Source organism: Ciconia boyciana, chromosome 2 (assembly GCF_034638445.1).
Source record: "Ciconia boyciana chromosome 2, ASM3463844v1, whole genome shotgun sequence".
Classification (NCBI taxonomy): domain Eukaryota; kingdom Metazoa; phylum Chordata; class Aves; order Ciconiiformes; family Ciconiidae; genus Ciconia; species Ciconia boyciana.
The window spans coordinates 69,075,535-69,100,403 of record NC_132935.1 but is presented as its reverse complement, the minus strand read 5'-3'; the positions used below and the strand labels follow the sequence as shown (position 1 = coordinate 69,100,403).

Genomic DNA, 24,869 nt, shown 5'->3' with positions numbered 1-24,869 from the left:
CTCAAAATAAAATTTATCCAAGCATTTACAGGCTTACACATTTTTACAGGCAGACAGTGCAAGATGCTTCAAGTATTTAGCAGGACTTTTCTCTAGACTATACGAGACCTATAGGCTATATTAAGAAGATCTATGCAATCTGTATTAAAGATTATGTGGCTTGTAGGTAATTAAGTCAGATAATAAATATCTTCTGATTATTTCTTAGTAAAACTTCTTCTTCCCTTTCTGTAATACTTAAAAAAAAAAAAAAAATGAAGTCATGTAAAAGTGATGATACTTCATCAAGGCAGCTCTACATGATATCCAATCCAGATAACACACTTTCCTAGTTCACTCTTTATTCTCAGCCATTCCTTCTCATCATATATATTCCCCTCTCTCTTTTGCATTTAACATTTTTCAGCTGCTTACTGATATATGTCTTCCCAACTGTCATACAGTAGAAGTAATATAAACTGTAAACTTATTCCCTGTAAATCAATCCTTCTAGCAGATGATCAGTAAAAAGATTTTAAATCTGCATAGAGCATTAGTAATGGATAGAGTTCTCAGACCTTTGTATCTCTTTGGAGACATAACTAATAAAGATTTACATTACTTTCAGCAACAAAGACCTGACGGAAAAAGGCAAGAGAGACAAATAGTTCTGAGAAAGCAGTAAAACCCACACGGGTCAGCATTTATTCACCTTCCAAAAGGAATTGAAAGGGCAAAAAAATCCATCTAGTTTTAACACAGAGTACAATGAGCTTACAAAAGAGACTGCTTGCACAATGTGGTTTGTTTTTGTTCACTGAAGCTAGCTTGCCTCTGTAACAAAGATCACTTCTAAGTTCCTAGCATCTTTGGCACTCTTCTTCACAGTGCTTCTGCTTTGTTAACATATGCTTGCACCACAAACTAACCCGAAATGGATTAAGTACAGCCACTATGTTACCATATAAAAAACTACTGCTCTCCAGCAAGAAAGGAATGATAGTGGAGAGGTTCATCGTGTCCTCTAGTGTTCAAAGTATGGTGGTCTGAGCTCTGGAGTTTCCAGTCTGCTGCTGCAGAAGATTGTGGCCTCTCCATATACCCTACCACATCACACGTCTACAGAAGCTGGAATAAAGGGCTTTAAACTAGGCTGAAGTAGCCAAGTAACAAAAATGCATTTATGGTTAAAAATAATGTCTGTCAAAAGGCTGAAATCTAGTAGCAGTGGGAGAAGGCAATAGTATCAAAGAACAGAAAAATGGTGTTGCCACTTGAGAAATACCTTAGACTTTTGTAACAATATTAGGAATGAAATAATAAGGGGAAGAACTGGAAATCTCTGCCCTCAAACAACTTTAATCTAAAAAAGAAACTGAATGTGATAATTCACACTGCTCTAATACTGACATTGGGAGTATAAGTTGCTGAAGAAGCACAGGCAGGAAGAAAAGAGAGGAAATAAACTTTCTGCGTATGGAAAAGGCACAACTTTGTTTTCAAGTCCACAAAATGTGAGAAACAAAGCAGTTAACAGTTCCTGTATGAAAGGGGTAAAGAATGAGATAATGGTTATCCAATACGTAATCAGTAGGTAAAGGAACACGGGCCTGTATTATGCATAAATTACAAATAAAAGAAACACACACAAAAGTCTACTAGTTAATGATAAAAGTGATCAAACAGGAGACACTGAAAAGGGTTTGTTTTTTTTTTAAACTTCAAAAGCAGCCTAGTTGCGATCAGATATTTTAGTATGAATACCATTAACAGGAAGAAGGTAGGAACATAGATGTGCATTTGCTTAACAGGGTAAGAATATTTAAATGAGCTTACACAAATTAAAACCAGACAAGACTGATTATAATTACCCTAATTATAGACAACACGATCTCTGAACAAATATTGATTATCTTAAAGATAAGTTAAGAGGATGGAAAAAGTTACAGAAATCAGGCCAAAGGCAAATACATAATCACCTCTACCCCAAAGAGGAAAATCTGAGAATTTACTGATCAAAAAGCTTAACTTGAAAGGACATCATTGAAAAAACTTTGTACGTTATCACAGCTCATAAGAGACAGCTGGCATGGGTTTGTTGGGAATAAATCCCACCAAATCAATTGCTCTCTCTGACAGCATAACTGGTCAAGTGGGCAGAAGGGAGGAAAAGCTGTAACATAGCTTGACTTTAATAAAGCTTTTATCGCTATTCCATGCAACATTCATCGAATGACTGAGGAAAATATGGTTCAAGCAAAATTAATATAGGGAAAGCACCATAGCCAAAAAACATACTAAGAGACAAATTACCAACAATTTGATCTCAAATTGGGAGGACATACTTCGTGGAGTGAAACAGGAGTTTGGAAATGTTCATTAACAACAGCAACAATGAAACATAACATATTTTGCACAGTCTATGGAAGACATCTATCTGGACAGTTTCGTGAGCACCTTAGATACTCTGAATTTAAACACTGACAAATTGACATTATTCAGCAGGGGTCAAGCTGACATGTAAGAAGCAGAAATCAAGTGTACAAATACATAAAAGGAAGTAAGTAGCAAAGCAGCTGTACTAAAGAAAAAAATCAGAGTCGTAACATACCACAAAGTGTAGATGCACAGTGACTTACTGCTGCAAAAAAGGCAAATTTCACTGATAACAGCATGAAACACACAACTGTGCAAGTAGTTTTTGTACACCACCATGTGATACTGAGACCCTACTTGGATTCTCAGGACTCGTTTTGGATCCCTCACGTTGACAGATACAGACAAATTAGACATAGTAAGAAGTTTAGGAAACATAACCGGCAAACAAGGAAATCTGAATTAATTATTTTTGTTCAGTCTAGGAAAAAAAAAAGATTGAAGAGAACATGATAATTCTTTACGTATTTATATAGTTATTATAAAAATGAAGGTGGCCACTGAACAAGAATCGATCAACACGCAGCAAGAGAGATATAGATTATATCGGGGGGAAAAATTCTGACTGCAAGAAGCAACAAGCAGTGGAACTGGGTGCTGACGGAGACCATGAGACCAAGGGACCTTCTTCACCGCAGTGAAGGAAGAGAGAACAGAAACTTCCGTCAAGGATGTTCTTGGCATGTTCATTCTGTCTCCTTACATAAAGGCAGGTGGGCCTCTCAGCTTCCCTCTCATTTTTACATTTCCATGATTCTGTAGACCCCACATTCTGTCATTTGCACTGATCCAGACAGAAAATTTAGGTACTGGCTGAGTCACCATAAATATCTTTGGTTTACTGTCCTGGCTCAGCACAGAGCAGTTGTCCAGTGCTTCCATGCACTGTTGCTATAAAACCCAGGAGAGGTCCCTCACTTCAGCACTCGCTTCACATGCTGGTCCAAAGAGAGATGAGTTTGATGACCCCCCCCCCCAGCCAATCTGAAAATGTCATTTTTACCCTCTCTGAACATTTGTAAGGAGAGTAAGATACGTAACGTACTTGTGGTCAGACAGAATGGTTAATAAAGCATTGAGCAGTGGTGGAAGAGGGGGCTATATTGGCTTTGAGGTTATATATATCAGAGAACTATACAGAATACAATTTCTGCTGCAAAAGTGCTTGATTAAGACTTAACTTGTAAACACTGTAATATTTTGTAGTTTTCAGACCAAATACTTAAACATTCCACACATCAAAATATTAAATTTCTGTCAGTACACATGTGTACATCTTTATCATTGACAAATCTTATATTTTTTTTATTTCACTTCATAATCTTTTATGACCCTAATTCAAGCCTTTGCGTCATAACACTGCAAGAGTTGCAATCCAACCTGTTGTTGATCTGTATTCCATAAAGCCAAAAGCTGTTCTGACAATCTCCCATCTAAGTAACTGCATTCTTAAATAGGTCCATCTAAATTGATACTGAAGTTGTATCATATTGAACAATAGAATAATAATATGAAAATAACCACTTGTTGCTTCATAGTTAAAACTGCAAAACACATTTGAGCTAAAGTAGAACTTTAAATGGTCTTTAAAAGTCATGTCAACAATAGCCTGGAAATTACCATGTGTGTTTCCAAGACCCTGATAATATATATATTAAAAATGCGAGATCATGGGCTCAAGGAAATTCTGAGGTACACCATAACTGAAAATTATTCCCCTAAATAAACAACAGCAACAACAACAAAATAAACTAATACTTTTTCCTTCTCTTTCACAAACAGACAAAGGAAATCACAATATCTTTGTTTAAGTGGCATGCACTTGTTCTGACTCTATGTTGTTTCCTACTGGACTACCACCAATTTCAAGTTAAGAATACAGCATGCCAGAGGACATGTAAGCCCGAACTATACACTCTTCCACTCTTCATTTCAATAGCCTGTTTCCATGTATGGTTTAAATGAATTCTACCCTCTGTCCTAGAGGCAGACAAGAGATACAGTCTCTCAGTCTCTTGGGCTGTCCCGCGCAGAGTCCCAGGAGTATTTTCAAGTACATTACCAGAGCTTCAGTTTCCTTCCTACATCATCCTTCTGTCTTCTAGAGTCTACTAAATACCATAAAAATAAAATAAAAGAACTACTGCTGCAATTCCTACATAGAACAAACACATAAATACACAGTTTCTCATTATGTTAGGAAATACTAGCCAAATCCCCGTAACACATCCACTCCAAATTCAAAAAAAGAAAAAAAAAAAAGCAATTAGTATTAAAAAACAGTCTACTAAAACTGGAGTACATTTGGATTTTAAAGGCAGATTTAAAATTAAGATAATAATGGAAATTCAGTTCCAAACTTATGAACATAGTACCTTCCACTACTTAATTATGAGATCTATTTCTAGGCACTGAAATGCTTTGATGCAAACTCTTCCTTAAAAGTCTTCCCCTTGCCTTGCCATCTGACAAAAAGAAAGCTGAACGCATGCTACACTTCATAAAACCAGGAAGCGCTGTGAATGAGGGATTCAGAACACACACCCCCCAAAAAACCCAGTTACATAATAGATCTGAAGTACTTCTCAGCAATGACTTTCTCTGCTTCATACATTACAGGAAACAATGCATTGGTTATTTATTAAAAGTGAATATATTTACCTTTAGACCTCCTTTGTCATCTGGCAACATTGGGACATTTAAGGATTGCCTACTTCTGGAACAAGGCAAAGATGATCTGTTGTTCTGTTTATTCCTGTCTTTGTCTACTTGCATGCATGCTGATGCCAGTAACCGTACAAGCTCTGTGTCTAAAAGAAAAATTAAGATAATGTTTAGTCTGTTTTGCTTTCCCAAATTATGATGATACACTGATACTTTCCATATAAATCCCATATAAGTAGTAATTGATCTACCTCTCAAACACAAAGCAGATGAATCCCCAAAACCTTATTTCTTGACCTAGGTTTCCCACACCTTCTCCCCACACGGGGGGCTGCATTCTTACCATCACCTCTCTAAAGGTATTTATCAATATAAATAAGCATGCTATTCAGTCGGAATCAGTAATGTGTGACCAAGTGAACTGCCTCCTCTCGCACTTTGTAGAAATTAAGAACGATATTGTGATGCTCCCTTTTCTCACCTGACACAGAAGAGAGTAGAGAAAAATGAATATTCTTTCTTCAAGCGTAGGTTGCAGAAGAGAAGCTTGAAATTAAATCCCAAAGAGAAAGGAGATGTTCAGCCTGGACAATGCAGGGACTGAAAAGACATGGTAAGAAAAAAGGTGGACAAAAAAAGTAAGGAAAAAAGAAAGGAAGAGGAAGAAAAAAGAATGAGTATGAGATGAGGACAGGAAAGTAAAAAATACTCTGTAAATCTGTATTTTATACAGAAGTCAGGAAAGATTTTCAGAAGGGCAGACAGAACTGACAGAGGGGGAGAGAGAGAGAGAGAGAGATAACAAGAAAAACTAATCTGTCCTACAAGAAGTTAGTTATAAAATAATTCACTGTATTTATTTTCTAAAATTTCATACTATTAGGGATCTACTTTTGACAAAGGAAAGGTATCTGCTAGTGACCAAAAACACTATAATGAGTAAATATAGAGAAAACAAACATTAATTCCATCAGCAGTAGCGTTTTTTGGCTTCAGATAAAGCAATTCAGGTACCAGGCAAGGTTAATAATAACAAATTATATAGGCTAAACAAACTACAACAAAAACTAAATGTGTTTCTTTGAAGTCTCCCCAACACATGCTGCCTTTTTCTAAACCACTCCCATAAAAACAACCTGAACCCTTAAATGTGATTTATTCTCAGCCTTTACGGACCTAGTGGGAGGTTCAGCCAGGAGTTCACTAGTTTTATTCTGATTGCACTCCCTTTGTCCTGTCCCTTTACTGCTGTTTACTGTGTGGAAATTGCTAGCTCCAGTTCATAGCTCTGTGCTAACGACACTACAGAATACCTGGGTCACCGCAGTCAAATGCCGCTGAATTGGATCTGGTGACACAAACAACACATTTCGGAGCATCTTCAAAAACAAAGGCAAGAGGAATGCACAAAATCTGTTATCCCATAAATGTATACACTCACCTAACCAATTCACTCAAAACCCACCATTTTCAGGCAGTATCCTTTCTTGGTCCAGTTCAGCCCAGACCTCAGAGGATACTTCCTAGCAACTTTAATGTATTTTCTAGATTGGAAGGGATATTTATCTGTTTATGTTGTACATTTCCTCAGTGCTCTTTGAAATTACATACCTGGATCATTGAGCAGCATTATCAAGTCAAAAGCTGTGTATCCATTTTTTGCACGAAGATTGACGTCAGCTCCTTGATTTAACAAATACTTTACAACGTCTTTGTTTCTTTAAGGGAATAAAAAAAGGCATTGCTCATGTTAAAAAAAAAAAAACACAAACAAAAAACCAGAAAACCCTAACGCTCCATTTTATCCTTTTATACCATTGCTCCTCAATTACAGATCAGAGTTTTACCTTTTCTATAGCTAAACAAATCTAAAATTTGTTCACAAGCTATTCAGAAGCTCCCATGATTCCTTTGTCAGTCACTGTTTACTCACTATGAATTACACTAATCAACCTGCAGAAAGTCAGCCTAAAAAACCTAATTTGAATAGTCAGTTTCTTAAGCTGACCCTTTGGAACTGACTCTGGAATTTGTTGCCAAACACCTTCCCAATGAAAGGCCATTAATGCCTACGGCAAAAAAGCAGATGTAAAGACAAAGGTGAGTCCAGTAGTCATCATACGCCATCACTAATACTTCAAACACAGCTCCATATTCAGAACAGGCAATAAATTGCATACAGAAAAGCCAAATTGACTGAAGACAATTTATAAACTCCAAATAGTGCTGCACTTAATTAGAGATATAAATTATATAATTGAGAAGGCACATTATCACTTCCTTGAGGTGTTTAAAATGAAAAAACAATCAGCATTAAATTATAACCAACACAAACACCTTCCAACAAAAGCTCATAAAAGCTAGTTGCATAAAAGGAACTCACCACCCCATTCCCATTGGCCCCTCTCCCCTCTCATATGCCTGAATAAATAAGCAGGACTTGCCTTGTGAGTTAAAAACAATACTGTAATTCAGCCTACAAAATAAGCGAACAGACAACAAAGCTAGGGAAAATATATTCAATACAAAACTCCTCTTGAGCAGAGACTGACCTTATATAAAAACAAACTCTGACATGCGTAAGCAACACAGAGCAAAAATGTTCTTAAGTAGCAATAGGTGACTGCAAACTCTAATACTGAAGCTGACAAACAGATCTCAACCTCTCCACTTCAGAGCGTTACTTCTTACCATACAGACGAAGTTTTCACTTCTGAACTCACTCCAGATAAAATCAACCTAAAATGGAGGAGGAATGTTCCTCCTCTCTTCTAACAAAAATTCTGCTTATCCCCACCACAGCTCCTCTGCATACTTCCCATCACTTGCCTTCTCTTCCTTAAAACTGTGTCATCCCCCCATCCTGCTTTCCAGTCCTGCACCTTGAGGGCACACAGAGACATAATCCTTTAGTGGCCCTAGCTCACACAGACCTTGCCTGCTCCCTCCTTCAAACCAGAGACCCTCCACACCACTGTTGCTTCTGAGAAAGGGTAAACTGAGGCTCTGTGGAGGCTAAAGATTTTCAGTTGTTAGGAAAATTTGCAACTGGTCCATGACGACCAAGGAGAAAGGCTAGGACGCAAAGTATAGAATTACAAGGCAAATATTTATTCATGCACATGAGGTGTCCCAGCCACAGTGGGGCACCCCAAATGTGGTTTTACACAGGGTTCCTGTACACTTCGAGCGTTTAGGTACAACACAATTTGACTAATCACTAACACCCACACTACCGATTACTAATCATAGTAAAACTTTGCAAAGCAACTGTATTTCTGCAGCATTCTTGCTGCTCGTCTATTGATCCAGATGTCCCTGGAGTCAATCTTGTTATCGTTACCTATCTATGACACCAGACAACACTGGGAGGGTTTTAAAGACGTGTTAGAGGGGCTATGATGCTGGCGTTATCTTGGTTGACTAGGGGTATCTTTTATCCTTCGTGGACAGCTCTAAGTTTCCAAGAAGCCAAGTCCTTATTTCTAGGGTGAGGATGTCCTTCTGGTCTTTCCACTGAGCTGGTGTCCTTTAGTTTGTTTTACTTAAGCATGAACTTAAGTCTCCAGTAAAATTCCACTACCTCAAACATTAAGAGTATTAACAAAGTTAATACAATTTCATACTATAAAGACTGATCGATATAAAGCGGAAGGGAATTTTCATAACACAGTCCCCCAGGAAACTGAAAGGGCAGTACCTGAACACATGCAGCACTCAGCTGCGTGCTGTGCTTCCACAGAGAAGAGGAGTACCTGAGTACCGTCAAGGGGACATGCCAGCAGCCCTGCACATCACTTTCTGCTGGCTGCTACTACTCCAACTGTGCACTGGGGTGGCTGCTGATAAGCAAAATGGCTGCACCAGAAAAACTGATCTTCAGGCACTTCTGTGAAATGCCTATCGCTGAGTAGGCCTATCACTATCAGTACTGAGTTGGTGAGGAAGCAGAGAATCTCATCTTATGTAGGTCCCAGGAACTACTTCAGAAAATTTTCACAAAGCAGTAACAACCTGACCTCCTATTTTCCCCCTTTGTTGCACTTTCATAGTCCAGTGAGATCTGATGACTAAAAATAAAAGCTGGAGCAGAATATCTGCATTTGTACAATTAATGTGAGCTTTACCAGGCATGAAGTGAATCTTCATCTTGCTGAGGGCCTCATCTACAACAATGGAGAAAAGTTCACCTTCCTAAACTGAATATCCTGTATTCAGACAATGCTAAGTATATGACAGAGATCACATGTGAAGTACCAGGCCAATTTCTGGGGTCTGACTCTTAAGTGCCTACCTGCATTTATAAAGTAGCTTTAGAGAAAATGACAATCAGTTCTCCAGTGGGTGCATTTCAGAAAACTCCATGAAAACTAAAGGCTGAATAGGGGAACATAAGAGTGGTTTTAAGACTGGAAAATATGGCACGTAGAAGGGTGACTGCCTTTAAGTTTCACAACTTGATGTAGGCCTACAACCCTGGCAGGGGGTGATACTATCTTACAAAACACTAAAAAACATCAAAGGACGGAAGTTGAAATCTGCACCAAAGCTCCTAGTGCCTGCCTGAAGCACTATGTTCCCAGCACTTACTGTGGAAGATTCGAGTTCCCAAATGTGCCACTCACTCTGAAATCCAAATGGCATTCCAGTCTGCTCTGAAAAGCTGAGGGCAGTGCAAGAGTCATGGACAACTGAGACCACAAGTCTCTCAATTTCTTGTAAGACCCCTCTGCTTCCAGAGTCAGTATCAAAAAGATTTTGTCTATTGGGATGTCAGAAGAATGAAACTTTACTGCTAGACCCAAAAAGAGCATTTATCTTACCCGTGGTACGTGGCCTGCATTAGTGCTGTCCAGCCATGAACATTATCCTGTTTGTCAATATCAGCATTTTTCTCAACAAGGAGCTGAACAAGGGGCAGCTGTCCAGTTACAGCCGCAATCATTAATGGAGATGCGCCGTCAACATTGGTAATATTGACCTGACTTGGGTCTTCATCAACGATCTCTTTAACCAGCGGAAAGTTTCCTGTAAAACAGTGATAAAACATAAACTACATGAGCAACAGAGAACTGCTTAGCCACTGAATTCATATGTATTTTGATTTGCTGACATTGGTCTACATTTAGTGGAATTAGAACAGAAAAAATAAAGTACTAGAGCAACTGCAACGCTACAGCTAAATATTTGTATTGATCTTTTGTCTTTTAGTTGATCAGTACGTCTTTCCAGGCTACATAAAATTGTGGCATAAGCACGAGGCACTGTCTTCCCTCATTCTCCCCACCTGTACACTTATAGTACAATCCCATTACAAGAATAATTTTCTGAAATTAATGACTAAGCTATAGAGGCTGTATAAACTGCAGTGCATCCCACATGTGAAGAGACATGAGTAGGGAATATTTCTATTAAATTGTCATAAGATGATGTTGTGCAAAGAAAACTGATGATGCTGAGACACCATGATTTGTCCTTCAGCAGGACGAAGATCCCTGTTGCATTTCCATAAGCTGAAATCACAGAAAGCAACAATTTTAGAATCAAAGAGAGTGGGTACAAAGGCACTCTGAAAGGTGGTGGAGGCCATCCCTTGCCTTAAGCAGATAGAACAACACCCTATGTCACACTGGCCCATAAGTTCCTCTTACAAAGGCGGTTAACTGATTCTAAAAACTTCTACTGATGCAATTCCACAACCTCCCAAGGAATTAATCTATTTCAGTGATCAACATTCTTATATTCAGAAAGTTTTTTTTTTATTTTGCCTCCAATATTTAAACTAAATCTCCAGTGCAAAACTTCCCTTCTCCTTCTCAAGAGTAATGCATTATTCCTGTCATCTTTCTAGTTCTTTAAAAGTGAACCTAACATTCAGGTTTTCACATAAAGAGGCTGGTAGTCACTGAGTTCTTGTCTACATTACGAAAAGCAGTACAAAATATGCTACTGAACATATTTTAACCAGGTTGTGCGTTTTTTTCTAAATCTTAATAAAGGTAGGAACAAGCACTTTTTAAAAATGTATGAGGTAGTCAGGGTCATCTTAAGCAGAGAGCTTAAGCTCACCCAGCTCCCTTATTTTTTTGATGACATATGGCAGGCAAAAACAGAGAAGAAGCTAAGAGGAAAAAAAGATCTCTGTGACCGAATATGTAACACCGCCAGAACAGAGGCAAGAAGCAGCAAATCATCAACTGCCATGCAAATGGAAAAATTCTCACCTTTAAAAAAACCTTCAGATGGTAAACTGCTTCATGACATGAGCTGCCTTCAACTCAATCACAGGCATGAACATTTTCCTTGGGAAGCCAGTCAGAATCCCAGACAACCCCTGCAGGCACTTGAATGCGCTCACTGAAACTAACACCCACCTGTGCCACTCAGCTAATTTCTTGGAATGGGAAAGATACAAAAGCACAGAACTACTCTTTTTATGTCCCAATTCAGTAAAAGACAGCAGGTGGCTTTTTTAACCCAGACCCACATCACAGACTTTGTTAAACAGAAACCCTGAAACCTACAGAGACTCCAGAACTGACTTTGAACTCTGACCTGGTCACTTCTTAACCTAGTGAGTTGTTTTTTTAACAGTGCTGCCATCCATAGCCAAGTATTTCAGAAAAAAAACAAATGGAGTATGCTGACCCGTATTAATTTGGCTCCCCTTCTAAGACTCCTTCCGACCGAGCACTAACGTTTATAAATCTCAAGCTAAAAGTCACGGGGGTACAAGAAGGGCAGCTGAACTCTCTAAAATCTACCAGACCTGAGGCCTTCCTAGGAAGAGGTTTTGGTAGCTTACGTGTGAAGAGTCGACATTTAAGAGAGAGATCCCGGTACTGCTACCTATCACCTCTTTCCACTCCACTATTATGTCTGCCCATTTCCAGTTCTGGCAGCCTGAAAAGCCATAAAGTTCCTGAGACAGTGAGTTATGATGGTTAATTGAAAAGCAACTCTTAAACTGTTATACCAAACCCAGGATGAGATCTGAACGCTAAGGCCAGGCTTGACCATTTGAAACACACCTCTAACTTTTCAATAGGAATGCAGCGACAATAAAAGTTGGAAGATAACTGTCAATTTAAAGATGCATTGCTGAAATCCATTTGGACAGATGTTGAGAAAAAATGGTATTTTCTTTCACAAAAATCACTCATTTACAAATAACAATAATAATAATAATAATAATTTAAAAAGATCTAAAAATCCATCAGAAACTGTGAAAGTTGCTAACTCAGAGCTCTCTTCAGGTTGCAGCTCCCTGTTGAAAGCAAGAAGGTGAACCACACCAAATGCTTCACGATTGCTTTTGACACAGTCCTCCACAACATCCTTATCTCTAAATTGGAGAGATATGGATTTGATGGGTGGACTGTTCAGTGGATAAGGAATTGGTTGGACGGTCGCATCCAGAGGGTAGCAGTCAACGGCTCAATGTCCAGATGGAGATCAGTGACAACTGGTGTCCCTCAGGGGTCCATACTGGGACCAGTGCTGTTCAATATTTTTCATCAATGACATTGACAGCGAGATCAAGTGCACCCTCAGCAAGTTTGCAGATGACACCAAGCTGAGTGGTGCAGTTGACACGCCAGAAGGATGGGATGTCACCCAGAGGGACCTGGTCAAGCTGGAGAAGTGGGCCTGTGTGAACCTCATGAGGTTCAACAAGGCCAAGTGCAGGGTCCTACACCTGGGTCGGGGCAATCCTCAGTTTCAATACAGGCTGGGGGATGATGGGATCAAGAGCAGCCCTGCAGAAAAGGACTTGGGGGTACTGATGGACAAAAAGCTGGACACAAGCCAACAATGTGCACTCGCAGCCCAGAAGGCCAACAGTATCCTGGGCTGCATCAAAAGAAGTGTGGCCAGCAGGTCAAAGGAGGTGATTCTGCCCCTCTACTCTGCTCTGGTGAGACCTCACCTGGAGTACTGCATCCAGCTCTGGAGCCCTCAGCACAAGAAGGACAGGGAGCTGTTGGAGCAGGTTCAGAGGAGGACCACAAAAATGATCCGAGGGCTGGAGCACCTCTCTTAAAAGGACAGGCTGAGAGAGTTGGGGTTGTTCAGCCTGGAGAAGAGAAGGCTGCAGGGAGACCTTACTGCAGCCTTCCAGTACTTAAAGGGGGCCTACAGGAAAGACAGGGACAGACATTTTAGCAAGGCCTGTTGTGACAAGACAAGGAGCAATGGTTTTAAACTAAGGGAGAGCAGATTTAGACTGGATTTAAGACAGAAATTTTTTACAATGAGGGTGGTGAAGCACTAGAACAGGTTGCCCAGAGAGGTAGTGGAGGCCCCATCCCTGGAAACATTCAGGGTCAGGTTAGATGAGGCTCTGAGCAACCTGGTCTAGTGAAAAATGTCCCTGCTCTTGCAGGGGGGTTGGACTAGATGATCTGTAAAGGTCCCTTCCAACCCAAAGCATTCTATGAATCTATGATTATGTTACAGTCAGGAGTGGGTACATGGACAAAAAAGCTGAAATGAGAGGCAGTTGTGCTCAACCCTAAAGCTTGCTTATTCTTTATGCACATATCACAGTCAGGAGGGGTAGAGCCAGCTTTCAGTGCACTATGACCAGATTTTCTACGCCATGGACACAGAAGGCACAGCCCCAGTAAGGATTATTGCACTGGGGATTATTCAAGGCTGTGCAGCCTTGTGCGTCCACTGCACGCACAAGGCTGTATTACCAACGTTTCCTCAGTGCCTGTGGCATCTTAGTCCCAAGTAAGGGCAGGCTGACTGGAGAAGAAACAAACCTCTTAGGTCTCATGGGACACCTCTCGTGACTTCACTGGACATGAGATTTAATCTCACATGAGAATGACATCTTCCAATATTTGAAAAAAATATATTAAATAGATCCATCAGGAACTTTTCTTTACTACTGAGTGACTATTTTTTTTCTGACTGTCTATATAGCTAGGACTGCTGGCAATAGGCTAAATGTGCTATCATATAGCTGAAAACGTATTTCAATGGCAAAATACCAATTGTAAGAGCAGTAATCAGATAAGGTTCAAGTACTGAATCTCTCTAACCTGTCAAAGAGATTGCAAACAGTGCAGTGTTTTCTGACCTGCAACATTATCAGGAACCTCAGCAGAAAGTGAATAGTCCTGTTTCCCATGCCAAAGCCATCTGATAGCAAGCCTCAAGCCAATCCCATAATTTCAGCACTCTCCTATGATGGAAAATCCAGGAAAATAGCTAACCGGAAAGCAGCTTGCCATCCACCACGGGTGCAACCCATCAAAGCCTGGATCAAATTTAAATCAACAGGATGGCACTGGCTCTTTCTGTTTGCCATAGAACAGTTTTACCAGTTGTGTGCTCACGAAAGTCACTCTTGCTCATGACAGAACATGCAAGATCTGAGACACCTACTCTTTTCTTGAAGCAACTTTAAAGAGCAATTACAATGCTCATACAGAGTAGAGGCCAGCATGTTTTTTGCACCAATTAGCACCTTTGTTTTCATACTTCAAGTTTATCAGGAAGGGAAAAAAAAAATTATATTAAAGGTAGCATGGTCATGGAATAACTGGAACTACTAAATCACGCCATTTTGGCATGAAGGGCACAACCAGGAGTTCATAAAGATTTTCTCATATTGGAATGTGAAGAAAAATAAACTACAGAAATAAATGTATTTTTAAAATGAAAAGAAAAATAAGGAAAAAACCAGTCACGTGTAAAAATAGAACACGTCTCTCTTTCCCATGTTAACAAACAAACATGCTCTGAAGTTACAAGAACCAGACATGGCGGAAGAGTCCTGTCAGTACTTACCCAATTTCAAAGCATGAAAGACATCAGGTTGCCTCTTTTCTGTATCTGGAAGAAATATAAATAATTCTATTACCAATCATTAAAAAAGCAAAAATTTCTAGTAAAATTTTTATAGCAAAAACTATTAAAAATTTACATAAAGGTACTATAAAACTTATGTTTGGACATACATTTAGTAAGAACAAAGAAAGTACTGATAACCTGTTTATTCCCTTTGGGAAGAATGACTCACCTGAGTTAAAGCTACAAACTATAATAAAGCACCAGCACAGGCTTTTGCCTTTCAACTTTCATTCTCTATCAGGAAATTGCATTTGGAAACTTCTGTGTTTCCTGCCTGGAAGACTAAAGTATCAATTAAAGAACCACAGTATGGTTCTGTGGTCTGGTGTAATCCTCTGTACAACAGCAAACACTCAAATAGTACAGGATTATTTTGAAAGGTGACTCAAAAGGAGTTTTACAAGATGTCCCATTTTTATTTCCTCTTCAGTATTGCCAAGTTAATTTGTGAAGGTCACAAAAATAACAGTGATGATTTAACTATACAGCTTGCTATTTGTGCATTAATAGATATCCTTCAGCTCCCAGATCATCATCCCCATAATAAGAGATGTAATTATTACAAATTTTAATGTTTTGAATGAAGGATCTTTCCTTTGACATGCCTTCAAAGTGCTTTGAAACTGCTGATACTATGTGAGACGAGGGAAAAAACAGTGACATATTTTGCACCTTCCACTCAAGCCAGAAAAATATATCCTCCTCCATCTTCCAAAGCATTACTGACGCTACAGAACCAATGGGGTAAAAAGATTTTAAGGAAAACAAGGAGGCATTGAGAGATTTCCTGAGCCTGATTCTGTCATTTTTATGAAAATACAGAAAAGGTTAATGTTCATAGCTTGACTCCAAAGGAAGTACTTTGGAAATGTTGAACAAACGCAATTGCTGGAAAGCCCCCAAAACCATGAGAAACTCTTATTTTAAGACTGGGAAAAAGAGAGCTGTGGGTCCTACATTTTCTCCTGGTTCAGAAACTGATCGTATAGAAGAAACTGTGTGTGAGCAACAGATTTCAAAAGACTAGTTTAGAAAAGGACCAGACTCCGTATGTGGCATGTGAAAAGCCTGGAAGAGAGGCAGCATCAGGGGGCAGGAGACCATGAGGAGATGCCAGAAGGAAGGACTGCCGTCCGAGTAAGCTGAAGCAAGGACAGGGACAGAATACAGGCAACACCCAGGCCGTTTCAAGTAGTTTTGAATTTGTTACCAAAAACAGCCCTAAGAAGATAGTTGCTTTTGGGAGGCAATTCGCCCTATCTATGGCAATGGATCAGAAGACAAGTTCCTTTTCTGCTGCCTTCTGTATGAGAGAAAGCTGCACTCCAGTGCTAGGAGGAGACTGAAGCCATGGTCAAAAACCTATGCAGAAATTTGTGTGGAAGATTAACATTTTATCCCCATTATTTTATTTTTAGTTACTACCCTACTACATTTTATTTTTAGTTACTACCCTTCTGCTGATGGAAACTCCCCCTCAGCAGAGGTGACAGGAACACTCACCTGCTTTAACACAACTCCACTCTCCTAGTTTAAACAGACTTTTTCAATACTTTAAGTCATATGACTACAGAAGACTTTCAAGACTCGTCAGGCCAACTCTGCCTGCATATACATTCTTTAAGTGCAAACACATGGGCAAGGTATAAAGCGCTGCACTAGTGAATCCCACAGATGTCTGATTCTCTCTGTGTACTGTAACCAACTGATGTCTATTCCTCAGAGACTGGTCATGAGCAAATGTCTACAGTCAGCCGGTTCTGTCTGGCAGCATGGCTGTATGAAAGCCCTAGCTCCAACTTAACCTATGAGTCAACATCTGACTAAGCTAACACCTTCTCTGAAGCAGAAAGAAATGTCAGATTTTTGTCCTTGCTTCTTAAAGTACAAGGGAAGCTTGACCTGCAAGAATGACATCAAATTTAAATAAAAATTAACAATTTGGGGGATTGTGGACATGTCCTCATGACAGTATAATATAGACATAATGAGATAAGACTTAAGTAAGCCTATTTGGGTATCACAAGTGGCAGAGAGCTTGGAGTGGACTATCCTACCCTACAGGCTTTCTGCCACCATGGCTGGATGGGTGGTAGCACCTGGAAAAGGTTCTTTCTAGGGCTAGCCACATCCTTAGATTTCATAGCAAGTACTCCAAAGCTGAAAAATCCAGATGCAGCTCTTCCAAACCCTCTTGTTAAGCACCTCCCAGTGCTGGTTTGCATCATAAAGCACAAATACCTTGAAAAGTGTCCCCAAACAGCCACATACAGAATAAGGTCTCAATCTCTGAAATGACTTATTGACGTTCAAATGTCCAACACAATGTCCAAACCAAACTGTCTGATTTCAGGAACAGATTTAATGCATTTCTGTTAGCATAAACAAACTTCTGGAGAAGGAAAAAGAAGCAAATCCACAACACTTTAACAAAACTAACATACGACATTCATAACATTATTTTCTAGAAGCAGCTAGAAAGAAAAGCTAATTTGGAAAGATAACTGGGAGATATATCCTCAGTAAGTAAAAAATTTTTAAAAACTAAATTCATTAACATTGCAAACTGACAGGTGACAGCAAGTAGGTTTAACCTTTATCCTCAAGAAAAATAAAAATCCTAGGAAATCACATATAAAAAACTGTCAACAGAATACAAATTTGCTTAGTAGTTAAAAACAAATTTAGAAAATTACTGGTAAAGACACATGATATACTATTCTGTCCTTTCGGTTGAGTGTCCAGTACTGGATATACTGGTTAAGACTGAAGGAAAAATGTTGTTGTCTAAGTTTGCTCACACCTTTCTAAGCCTTCAGATCACCTAGTACAAGGTATTACCTCCCTCTACAAAATCCTGGATTTCTTATATCCTTCCACGCTCACGGCTAAAGCTACATGACCACCACACATTATTACACGGTCACAAAATGTTTATCAATTCTCTTATCTCATTCAGTGCACATAATGAATGCATGACAGAGCAAAATTAAAAAACATAAAAGCAGCATTTCTTAACTTCATTTCACTTGAGTTTTGCATTGAGATAATGTTATTTTAATCTAGTTCTGTACATACACGAGCACTGTGTGTGTGCCTACCTGTGTGTGAGTGCACACACACAGGCATATTCACATTTGAGGGGAGGAGGTTGCTTATAAATTTTATGAAGTCCTGAAGTTAATTAAGTATCCCTCTCTCCTATAAGGAACAGAAAAGTAGGGGACATGCTGACTTGTTATTCATCCACATTAATACTTGGTTTTCTTAGAATACACAGTCCACTATCGAAGGACTTTGAGGAGGTTTCATATATTCAGAGAGTGCTAGAAGAAAATGTTAGGTTAACCTCATCTGGCTTTCTGCACATCACAGGCCTTTTATGCGACACCCAGTGAAGACAATCCGATAACGAGTTTTAGAAAGGGATTTAACCTTGATTGCAACTGTTAGAGACTGCATACCTCTACTAAGTCACTCCAGGTCTAAGCTTCACTGCAAAACATAGCATCTTATTTCCCATTCAAATACTTCTAACTTTAAACTCACAGGTGTTTTTTCTTTGGCTGCCATATAAAAAGGCCCTCCAGTATTGGACTTCCTGTCCTTAACACGGACATTTTATTAATCGCACCTCGTAACCACCTCCTCATGAAACTAGACAGAGTGAACTTCCTCAGTCTCTCCTTATAAGGCAGGTTTTCTAGATTTTATATCTTTTACATTTTCTTTGAGTCTGTGATATCCTTTCTTTGATATCCTATTCTCTTTTTGACATCCCTTCTTTAGTGCCATTTCAAGTAGGCCTGTGTAATTTTCTTCCTAAATGAGCACCTGGATCATGTGTTTTAAAAGCAAAAAACATTTAAAACATTACAACATTTTAAAATGTTTCACATGATTTTTATTGCAGGACAGGAATCTTGTCATGCTAACGTGGAGGAAATCTGTTGAAGTTGGGCATTCCTGCCTCACCCGAGGTAGGTGTACCTACTCCAATATTTTCAAAAGAGTCTAGTTACAAATTATAAAGAACATCATGTATATACAAAATAACCCCTTCGATTTCTAAATATGCAAACCTTCAAGAAAGCGAAACAAAAAATAACACTCCGTACCTGCCTGGGGTCTGATCGTTGTGAGAGATTCCAGGTAGTCCTTCATGTCTTTGTGTTTGAAGCCAACAGAGATTTCAAAAGGTGTTTTATGTAGTACATTCAGGTGATCAGGATTGGCACCTTTCTCCATGAGCTGCTGTGCCAAGCTCACCTTTCCACTAACAGCTGCCAGCATTAAAGGACTCCAGCCCATAGTCTTCACAGTATAATTACAATCAGCTCCCCAGTCTAATAACAGATGTACCACTGCCTCATGTCCATGCTGAGCAGCTGCCATTAGTGGAGTGATATCGGGAAGGTCATCTCTGCTGCTGTTAAGTACACTTGTGCTAAAATGGTCATAATTGTCTACAAAAGCTCCAGATTCCAGCAACAATTTCACCATGCTGACGTGGCCACCTCTAGAGGCCATTGTGAGGACACTGGCTCCTAACTTATTCTGTGCATTGAGATCAGCACCATTCTCCAGCAAGATGTGAGCTACACTTAGATGTCCAAACCTTGAGAGAAAGAGATAAGGAGAATTAACACCTTGGATGGCAGAAGCTTCTCAAAGAAAACCAACATACTCTGAACATGGAAAACTTTGTTACCAAATTGGCCTTTTCACCAATATACTATGTGGGATCTTGTACACACCACTGAATGTGACAGTGGTGACCTTACTGGAGGGGAGCAATTAACAGCTGAGGACTGTAAACTAAACCATTCCACACATACCAGTGACCATGCTCACAAACCAGGCACTGATTTAAGAGGACATTCTGGCCAAAGCAGCAACATGCTAGCCTCATTTTCAGCTGCATGACATCAACACGTAACTTCCATAAACCACAGAGTCACTTTCATCCTCTTATTTCCAGGCTTGTATCACATTCAGGAATCAAAGCCAGTTTGTCTGCAGGATCTTAACTAAGTACTCTCATTACTATTGAACAACTAGAGTAAAAACCTCAAAGAGTCAATGCTAAAGGAAAAAAAAAAGACCGTTTTATGAACTGGATAGCCAATCTTTTGTATTTGCATCATCCCTTGCTTTCCAGTTGTAAACCATCAACAAACCCCCACAATGGAAGAAGGGTCAGAGAAGACAGACATGTGCCCATGAAGCTCAGGGAAGAACATATCAAGTGGATACAGCTGTTGTAAAGAAAGCTGAACTTCTCTCAACACAAATGGGACCAGAGGGTGGCCTTTGTTTTAGAGAAATGGCTCTATCTGCAGAGTGGCCTTCCCTAAAACAATCAATAAAAACTATTATCTTCTGTCAGCCAGACCAGCATGGGGGAAGTGCCTACGCAGCTCAGCCCAATGCAGAGCACCAAAACTGAGCAACCAACGAAACAAATTTTGAAGAGAGTGAGGAGCTTGAGGTAGCTTCCAGCCACATATTCCTTCCCAGCAACTGGGGATGCCCAGCATCATGATGTTGAGCATACAGGGACTGGTAATGGGCGTGCTGTTTGTCTTGTGGTTCAACTGTGTCGCAGTGGCTAGGTTAGGCTTGTGTTAGGATTTCAGGAGATTGCTGTATCACTAGGCTAAATCAAAATCCTGCCTAACATCAAGTACCTTCCAATAAGGAAACTTGGTATTAAAGCATTAAACCCTTCTTGTGTGGAATACCTAAAAGAACTTGGTCAGCATACTGAACTCTGACACCAGTTTCACCAGTAACCCAGCTTTGATATACCACTTGAATATCAGAGGCTCTGGTAGTTTGTCAGGAAGCAAAAGACAATCATGCATGCCATACACCCAACCAGCCTAGTTAACCATGAGAAAATGGGACACCCTTTACTGTTCCTTAGCTCAGGAATCCCACATTTTAATAAACATAATTCATTGACAAGATGTGTACTTTGTGCTCTTGTTGCACATATCATGCATTACTATATGCTTGTGCAGTGTTTAACACAATTGAGTTTGATCCTGAAAGCAGCCTTTGTACACTGCAGCAAAGCAAATATTAGTTGAGGAAATCCTGAAGAACGCTACTAACCGCTAACAGCGGACCTGAGACCAAAACTCCCCCGTTGCCTTTTGAAAAGTACATAGTTGCAGAAGGAAGCATCCAGGCCTTCTCTAGTCCCTAGGTCTATCCTGGTAGCCTTCACTGTGTCACCTCAGTATAGCCTGCAGCCACTGTACATGATTAATTTTATGCATATATGCTATCTCCTGTCCAATTTCAACAGGACTAACCACTGCCAGAAAATTAAACATGTACATAGTTCGATACCTGCATTTGTACAAACACAATGTTTCCTTTTTGGTTACCCATTAAAAAGAAAAAAGAAACATGCTCTTCCACTTTAAGCTTTCTCTACGGGTTTCAGTGATATCTATCGTACTTTTCAAATGGCAGCAAGTCATTTCTTTAAAAGAGTGAGAGGGTTATAGTGATTTATTGTTTTTAGAGAATGAGTGTATGGTTTTCATTAAGGAAAAAAAAAATATCTAAGAATGCTTCTGCAACTTTTTTCCTTTCTTTAACCTTCATAAAATAACAAAATTGTTGAACCCTGTCTTCCCTGTTCTTACTGGGAAGCCAGCTGTGTGACTCATTCTTTGGGAACTTTCTATGGGCTTTATTGAAAAGAGAAATGTTGACTTTGAAACAGACTCTTTTCTTCCAAGTGTTTTAATCTGTTATGAAACAAGAAAAAAAATAAACCCAAAAAACATTTATCCTCTCAATTAAACATTCAATTATTATAGGAAAACACTGCCCTCCAACCTTGCAAAACATGTCTGTAAATTCAGAGGGTACTTATATACATAAAGATAAATGCAAACACGAGCATTAGCAACACGGGAACCTCCCACAACCCAGCAGTGGATTACACGAAGCACAGCGTCATTGATGCAGAAAGCAATCCAGTTTTGTCATTAAAAACCTCAGCAATGATTTTCCATACCCTCCAGTGAGCCATTTAGGAAAATACAGAAAAGCCAAGTGAAATTAATTATATCTGTTTGCTTCAATATGTTTTATGTCAGAGGTGACTTTTCAACAGGTAGGTAAGACACGCACACATCAAAAAAAAACCCAAGAGAAAATGAAGTAAGGGTGTGCACGTATCTTATTTCCACGGAAGGAAAGAGGGGAGCAGTGTTTCCACGTTCAGGTTACCTCTGACTGCGATTCTGTGCTGGCTTTACCCAAGAAATAGTGTGCACAGCCTCAGTCACCACATCCTTAATATGGAAAGAGACAACCTAACGCCCCAGTGTAATACTTATCCAAATTCAAACCCGACAACCCCTCCACACCCACTCCCGGGGAAGGGAACAGGTGACCACCCGGATCCCCCCGGGAGAACTACACCAGCGACGGGCGACCGCGGCCTACAACATGGCGCCTCCCCGCCCACCCTCACACACGCCGACTCGCCTGGAGCCCCCCAGCGCTCCCGAGCGCCTTCCCACAGCCTGGGGAGCGGGATTTTGAGGGCGAAGGGGCCGAGCGCCGGCGGCAGCCCCGGGGCGGGGAAGGGAGGGCCGCCGAGGCGCAGCCTCGGCGGCCCTCCCTTCCCCGCCCCAGGCTGCCGCCGGCGCGATAGCCGCCCTGCCGCTGACTAGGCCGGTGGCCCGCGGCGAGGCGGGGCGGCGGCCGGGGGCCCCCCCCCCTCCCCAGGATCCGCCCCGCTACCTGGCCGCCTGCATGAGAGGGCTCCATCCGTAGTGGTTCCTGCTCTGTACCGAGGCCCCCTTCCGCAGCAGGAACCGCACCAGCTGCTCGTGGCCCCCCGCCGCGGCGAACTGCAGACCCGTGTTGCCGGCCTCGTCGGTGCAGTCTACGGGCACGGCGGGGGCCGGTGGGGCGGACGCTTCGCCGCGGGGCTCCGCCGCTGCCGCCTCCTCGGTACCACAGGAGGAGAGGGCCGCCGGGTCGGCGGTGCCGCCGCCGGGTATCCCCAAGAGACGCCGGGCGGTCTCGCAGTCGCCCTGCTCGCAGGCGCGGAGGAAGAGCTGGACCTGGGGGGGCACCCCACACTCCCCCATGGGCAGCGCCGGCGAGCCCCGAGCAGCTCGGCCGCCCGCGACCGCGACCGCCCCCGCCGCCGGCCGCTCGGCGGCCGCCGGGAAGGCAGCGGGGAGGAGGGGACTCCGCTGGCGGGAGGAGGCCGGCTGAGGGCGGCCGCAGCGCCCCGGCCGCTCTCGCACGGCGGGGAGGGGAAGGCGGGCTGGGCTGCACGGCGCACTCCTCGGAGCCGGCAAGGGGCCTCCCCGCCTGTGCCGGGGGCCTCGACGCCTCTCCCCGCCGGGCCGCCCTCCGCTGTCCCCGCTGGCAGTCCCGGCGGTGTCACCCCTCCTCGCCCCAGCCAGCGCCTTGGTCACCACGGCTCCTGCCCCCTTCCCCAGGTGTCTTCTGTCACCCACTCACGTCTGGGCGCAGCCGTTTTCCCACACCACGTTCCTGCTACCATTACTGACTCCCATACAAAGAAGTGTCTGCGTTACGTGTTTTTCTACCCGGGGTCATCGCAGCAAGGCTTCGCTATGGGGCTTATTTGCTCTCACCTGACGCAGCAATCCCTTTTTCTGGCTTCACAGCGTGACTTCTACAGCCTGGCACGGTCCTTCTCTGTCAGCCCCGCTCCACTTATGCGATACTTCAGCCTTTACTTGCACCTTCCTACTTTGTTTTTCCTTCAGCTCCAAACCAGTCTCTTCCTGCACTGAGGATTTACAGTTGAGTCATTCCCCAACAAACATATATATTTCCTGCCCCCTGATTGTACTGATCAGTTAGTCTTTCAGTTTAAAGAGTTTGAGCATAAAATTTGGATTTCCTGTGAGGTTTCTAAGAATCTACTCTTTAGCTTCAGCCTCCCAGGTAACCTGAAATCCTTCTCAGGTTATATTGATTTACAACAGCTAAAGTGAGGGAAAAAAATAAAGCACCAATGAAATAACTCTTGAACTGCAGTTGACCAGTCACTTAAGAATATCGTGTCGTGTCCCTGTAAGTTCAGGCAGGTCATTATCTATTAAAATCGGTGACTTCAATGGCAGAACGTGGCACTTATTACAGTGGTGGAGGGTTTGGGGACGAGAGGGCTAGGAGACGTTACAGGGAGTGCAGTGAAACCACCAAATGCCACTAAACGATGCCATCCCCTGTTTTTAGGCAGTGGCATCCATATCTTCGAGGTGATATGGCTTTCTGCCTCTGATCCACTTGCAAATCCAGATTGCCAGACCATCATGGCAAAGGGCCAAACAAGTTACACTTGGAGAAAGACTCCAGCAAACAAAGAGTCCTGGCTGTGTTTATGGCCACTTAAACCAGTCCTCTGGGAAAGCACCATTCACAGCAAAGAAAAAGAAATTACTTACAGCTTTGCAAATTTATCATTACAGAAGGAATAGGACAAATTCCTAGACAGGGTAAATATTCAGTGATGCTTCCTCGATTATAGATACCATGTGTTAACTCATGTAAAATATGTAAAAAGTTTAAATATGTAACATACGCACTTAAGTTAAATAATTTCCTTAAGCATAAAGATGCTTATAGTGGCCATCATCAGAGGCAAGATGCACGGCTAGGTAGACTTTTGGTCTACCCCGTACAACCATTCTTTCATTACGATAGTATGAGGAGCTTGCCATTATCAATAAAGCTGGATGGTGCAATTCATTCTGTGTAAGATTTCAGAGCTTGGAAGAAGGGAATGGCAAGAGTGACTAATGCAATACATTATTCATGATTGAAGAAAACTGGGTCATACTTACCACATCAAAGTGCATGCTCGGATATAGTCAAATTAGTGACAAGATTGCTCCAGTTTATCT

At 41.4% G+C, this 24,869-nt stretch overlaps 1 protein-coding gene across 7 annotated transcripts in view; it reads right to left on the bottom strand.

Moving 5' to 3' along the window:
* Positions 1-23,733, bottom strand: part of ANKS6 (ankyrin repeat and sterile alpha motif domain containing 6) — a 47,058-nt gene extending 23,325 nt beyond the window's left edge. For 4 of the 7 annotated variants that reach the window (XR_012040986.1, XR_012040983.1, XR_012040984.1 and 1 more), the window contains exons 1-6: positions 22,720-23,200; positions 19,065-19,564; positions 14,884-14,928; positions 9,903-10,107; positions 6,691-6,797; positions 5,077-5,225 (exon numbers count right to left, since the gene is read on the bottom strand). Coding sequence is in view for 3 of the 7 variants with exons in the window: in XM_072852939.1 (XP_072709040.1) it covers positions 5,077-5,225; positions 6,691-6,797; positions 9,903-10,107; positions 14,884-14,928; positions 19,065-19,564; positions 22,720-23,072 (1,359 nt within the window). In the remaining 4 variants the exon portion in view is untranslated. Of the gene's footprint in view, positions 1-5,076; positions 5,226-6,690; positions 6,798-9,902; positions 10,108-14,883; positions 14,929-19,064; positions 19,565-22,719; positions 23,202-23,591 lie in introns of those variants that run through there. The other 3 variants (XM_072852940.1, XM_072852939.1, XM_072852938.1) reach the window with 3 other exon arrangements.
* Between the last annotated feature and the right edge of the window lie 1,136 nt (positions 23,734-24,869).